Consider the following 5,621-nt stretch of genomic DNA (forward strand, 5'->3'; position numbering starts at 1 on the left):
TGTGTATAATAAACTTTGGTGTACAACGTTTTAAATAAAAAAGGTTTATAAAGTTAAATTTTAGAACTTAAAGTTTTAAGAACTTTTAAAAGGATTTTTCATTTATTTCAATCTTTATTTCACGTATTTATTTGATATTTGCATTACAATAATATCGGTTTTATCTTTTTACATATAGAAACCACGAAAAGGAAATTTATTTCTTTCACGAAAATCGCAGCACAAAATAGCCCGATATAATCCTCGATTAGGTGTTGAATGTCCTGACAACAATTCCACAGGACAATTTGTTTATCCACCAGATTGCAAATTCTTCGTCAATTGTTGGAAAGGTCGTGCATTTGTTCAACCATGTGCTCCAGGCACTCATTTTAATCCTGATACTCTGGAATGTGATTTTCCACATAAAGTGAAATGCTATGAGGATGAACCTGCATATTTCAAAGAGTCAGATTCTGTCTTCCAAATTAATCGAAAATCACAGAAGTTGCAAGTGCGTTTTTTTACATTATATTATTATTAATTATAAATCAAAATTTTATTTTATTTTTCAGATTTATTGACTTTGATGATATATTGTGTCTGATTTAAACAAAACATTTCTTTTTTAATATGCATATTTTTTAATATACATTTCGCATATCGATCGATATTTTACCGATTTATTTAACATTTTACAGGAACCAAAATGTCCACCATATTTAATTGGTTTATTACCACATCATGGAGATTGCACGAAATTTGTACAATGTGCACACGGTGCAACTTATATTATGAATTGTGGCCCTGGAACAGTTTTCAATCCCACTATTGGTACATGTGATTGGCCGCGTAATGTAAAGGGTTGCGAAGGTAACAATAAATGATGAATTATTGGAAGAAATAATTTATTTTATCGTAAAAATAATATGCAGTTTTATTTAAATGTATTCTGTTATATATAGATATTTTTAAATCTGATAAAAAAGTACCACTTGCATCTCCAAATTTTAATTTTGAGTACGATAGTGCGAAATATATCGAAGCAAAGAAAATTATATGTCCTGCGGATTTCATTGGATTATTGCCTCATCCGGAGACGTGTAAAAAATTCCTTCAATGTGCAAATGGTGCTACTTACATAATGGATTGTGGTCCTGGAACAGCTTTCAATCCTATTACAATGGTTTGTGATTGGCCACATAACGTACCCAGCTGCAAAACAGGTATATTAATTGCAACAAATAATGCAAATTGTTAATTTTAGCAATTTAACATTTTTATTAAAATAACTTGCAATTATATTCTCTAATAGAAAAGATCACGTCACAAAGTTACGAAATAACGAAATTAAAATAAGTAACTCACGGATTGTTCCAAATCAATACGTAATTTTTTTAAATCACATAATTTGAAAAATCACATACAGAAGTAATTTTATCCATCGCATGTGATTTTATAGTTACCGAATTTTAAAGAATCGAATAATAGAAATAGAATAAAAAAACATGTCATCACATGACCTTTTAAATTACATAATTTTAAAAAATCACATACTGATTTGAAACAATCCGTGTTTTACTTGTCTTAATTAAATGATTTCATTATGTAACGAAATCATATCAACAAATAAAACACTTTGTGACGTGATCTTTTTCAATAGAACTTATCTCTAAGAAAACTAATTATATACACGATATACATATGTAGATATATTAGTAAAAGTATATTAAATCAATATGTTGACAAATTCTATATTATTCATAATAATTAATATTAGATTGAACTAAACAATCATTAATGTATTCCGTTTCATATCGATTTTAAGTGACTTATTGAATACATTACGTGAAACACCAAGTAACTCGCAATGTTCTTATTTGTATTTATTATTATAGAAGCCGTAAACATTTAAGTAAATTTTGAAATTTTATAGGAAATTTAATTCTGAATAAAACATTTCCTATAAACATGGATAGAAATATGCTCTCTTAAAAAGTTAGTGTTAAAAAATTTCTGAAAAATTATGATTTATATGTATTTATAAATATCAGGGGAAGTATACATTTTTTACACTTTAAACCTAAAACCTTGAATATTTTACTTTCTTTCAAATACGAAAAAATACTTCAGGTGAAAGTGGATTTCGATGTACTTTGGTCATGTTGTTTATCTTTTAAATGGAGGCGTCAATAAAGTTATATGAAAACCACTTCCATTTTTTTAAATAGAATTATACGATTTTTTTTACATAGTATGTGATTTCTCTAATTATTCTGCATATAAAAATATTAAAATAGAGATATTAAAAAAAAAATCAATTATACAGTTTACCAGATATTGAATATTAACCTATATTAAAATAAAATATAAAATATATTGTAAACCGTTAATTTTTTTATATATCTTTTCTTTCTTTTTATATGCAGAATAATTAAAGAAATCTACCAAAATATAATTCCATTTAAAAAAATGAAAGTGACAAAAAAAAAGAGGAATGTGAATGTTCCTCTTGAAACTGTTCCATTTGAAATATTTTTTGTATCATCAGAAATAAGTAAAATATTCGAAGTGTTTGGTTTAAGTGAACTTGTATACATATAGCATAATTATAAATGTATGCATTCATGCATGATATTGAAATTATTAATTAAATATTTTATAATTATATTTTTTTTATAACCAAAATATCAAACAGTTTGAACAGATGGTCTATTCATTATTATTATAGTCACTAGTGACTTGCGGAATATTAATTAAACAATTATAAATTATTTTTAACTGTTCTGGGATCTGTTAATTAATATTTTCTAAAATTTTCTAAAAATAATCACAATAAATTCATACTTTTTGAAATATAGGTAAATTTGATGATAACGTACACAGAATGGAAGACACTACTTGGATTCCACTTCTTGCTTCTACTACATCACGATCAAATCTAAGTCCAACATTTAAACCAACCTGGAAACCATTTATGACATCTTCAAGTCCATTTTGGATATCATCGTGGACAACTCCAAGGCCATTTTATAATCGTTCTGAACATGTTAATTATCATGATTACGACCATGCACATAGAGAAAGTCGATATCAAGATTATGGACCACATCTAGAATGGAAACCAAATAATGGAAATTTGAGACAATCTTTTGATAACAATTACGAGTTTCAAGACAGGCAATGGATAAACCATAGAATTGATCAAAATCCACAACCAGTTTATCATTCTGATCCAGAAGGATCGTGGTCATACGAACATAGGAATCCAAATCATCGTTATGATCATAGATATTATCCTCCTGGTTATCATTATCATCATCATCATCATCATTATCATAATTATGGATCTACATCAAATCCGTCAATACCTACAGTAAATCCAAATTGGAACGCCGATAATCCTACTACTCTTATTGGTGATCAAAAATATGATCAAGGATACCAAGGATATACTCCAAATGCAGGTGATAGTTGGCACTTTGACCGTAATGGTTCCAATCATTATGATCATCATTATTATGAACATGTTGCGTCGAGTGAAACAGATCAAAGACATCAACCATATTTTCCTTCTAAAGAATATAATGATAATAACAGTCAGTTTTCTAATGTATATAAAGAAATAAAGTTTTCTAACGTTTCTTATTTATTAGATAGTCAAAGGACCGATCATGATTTGCATCCGACTAAGCAAGATTATAATTGGACGATGCCAGGATTATATTATCCTAATTTCAATCATACTTTTCCATTCGCTGGAAATGTTTTGCTAAATAATAGTAATAATAATAAATTTACTAAAAATTCAAATCAGAATAAATCGCGACAAGATAGATTACCTCTTACTTGGATAGGACAAGAAAATACGACTCAATTAAATGGACCTTTTGTTTTCAACCCGAGTACATGGCATGATCAACAGAAAGTACAGATGGAAACACGTTCGTGGGATCAAGGTAAATAAAAATTAATATTAAACTTGTTTATTATTTTAATAAATCATTAATTTATTTACATATTTTTATATAAAATTGTATGTATATAAAATTATGATATTTAATTAATATTTTGTGATTACGATTGTTACGTAAAAATATTTCATTTATGTTTGTTTATTATATTTAGATTAGATTAATTTTTTAATTAAATTTATTAGATATTTTTATTGAATTTATATATTATTTATATATTATTTATATATTATTATTTTCAATTAGATTAAAAAGTTTGTTAGTACACTACAAGTTATAATAATACAAATTAATATTATAATAATGTGCTGTTGCAAACTTTACTGACGAATATTTGCACGCTGCATGAATTAACTTTGTAAATTGTACATACAATTAGTTATTATCTGCATGATATCATTGAAATAATACAAATATGCAAATGGATAATATTGCTTCTTAATAATTATGATGCAAAAAAATATATATTTAATAATATGCATGGAAATATATTGCATGTTGATATGTATTGCATGTTTCATGAAAAATTAAAAATGTATACAGTAAGATAAATAAATAAATACATTATATACATTTAAGTATGATAAAATATTTATATTATAGGGATGCATCAGATATCCGAAAAATATCCGGTGTCTGGTATTATCTGGCACTTTTTTACTATCCAACCTAACCGGATAGTCGGATATTATTAGTATCCCGGAATATATCCGATTGAAGTTTGATATCATTAAATTGTTGATTTTTTCTTATACAAATGTCCTAGAAATAAATATAAATATTCATGATGCTATATAATATTTTTTTATATTAGTATAAGCTCTATAAGCTTTTTTTTTAGAGATATTTCCTCGGTTAATTTGATATTACATTCCAAATATCCGATATTTAGTATCCGATAATTTTACGATTCGGTATATATCCTTAATTTATATAATACATATCAATACTATGGATCAATGTTGTGAATATTATATAAATAATTAATTCTAGTCACATATAGCTTCTGAAAAATTTTGAAAACACACCATGGGAGATCCAGTATGTTGATAGATTGTAACTTTGATTTAAATTAATATATTTAAAATCTTTTTTTATTTTATTTTTTTAGTTTATTTTTAGTTTTGAGATTTAGGAACATACCTGCATAGTAATGCCAAAAAGATTTATATATTATATTAAGTTAAAAAACACGGAACTTTCCCTTTTCTTTTCTTCGTGTATGGAATAAACGAAACTTCAATTGGGTTTGGAAAATTCATGTGTATATGTTTAGAATTAAATTTATAAATCGGAAATTATATACATAAAAAATTCGAAATGTTTATTATTAAATCAATTGTTTATTTTTTTTCATAGATCTCTAAGAATTTTTTCAGAATTTTTTAATACCGTATTTTCATGTTGAAAAAATAAGAAAATGCAGTATTAAAAAGTTGAAAAAATTCTGAAAAATTTGTAAAGCTTTCACATTATTATTATTAAAAAAAGTATTTTTTTTTATATAAAATTTATTAGCTAACTAAATTTGAATGAGAAAGTTAATATTTCATAGATATGACCAGTCAAGATGATAAATTGCAACAGCAATTTGGCAAAAATATATATCAGCAAAGCACAGTTGATAAAGAAATAAATGCAAAAACCGCATTAAAAACAAATATCTTG

The 5,621-nt window shown here is 25.6% G+C and overlaps 1 protein-coding gene across 4 annotated transcripts in view; it reads left to right on the forward strand.

Annotated features, from left to right (window-relative positions):
• LOC108689321 overlaps positions 1–5,621 on the forward strand; it is a 23,436-nt gene that overhangs the window by 2,450 nt on the left and 15,365 nt on the right. For all 4 annotated transcript variants that reach the window (XM_018196050.1, XM_018196052.1, XM_018196054.1 and 1 more), the window contains exons 3-7: positions 179–493; positions 681–852; positions 945–1,205; positions 2,841–3,446; positions 3,636–3,938. In XM_018196050.1, coding sequence (XP_018051539.1) covers positions 179–493; positions 681–852; positions 945–1,205; positions 2,841–3,446; positions 3,636–3,938 — 1,657 coding nt within the window. The remainder of the gene's footprint in view (positions 1–178; positions 494–680; positions 853–944; positions 1,206–2,840; positions 3,447–3,635; positions 3,939–5,621) is intronic.

The sequence above is a fragment of the Atta colombica genome, unplaced genomic scaffold (genome assembly GCF_001594045.1).
Source record: "Atta colombica isolate Treedump-2 unplaced genomic scaffold, Acol1.0 scaffold269, whole genome shotgun sequence".
Lineage (NCBI taxonomy): Eukaryota > Metazoa > Arthropoda > Insecta > Hymenoptera > Formicidae > Atta > Atta colombica.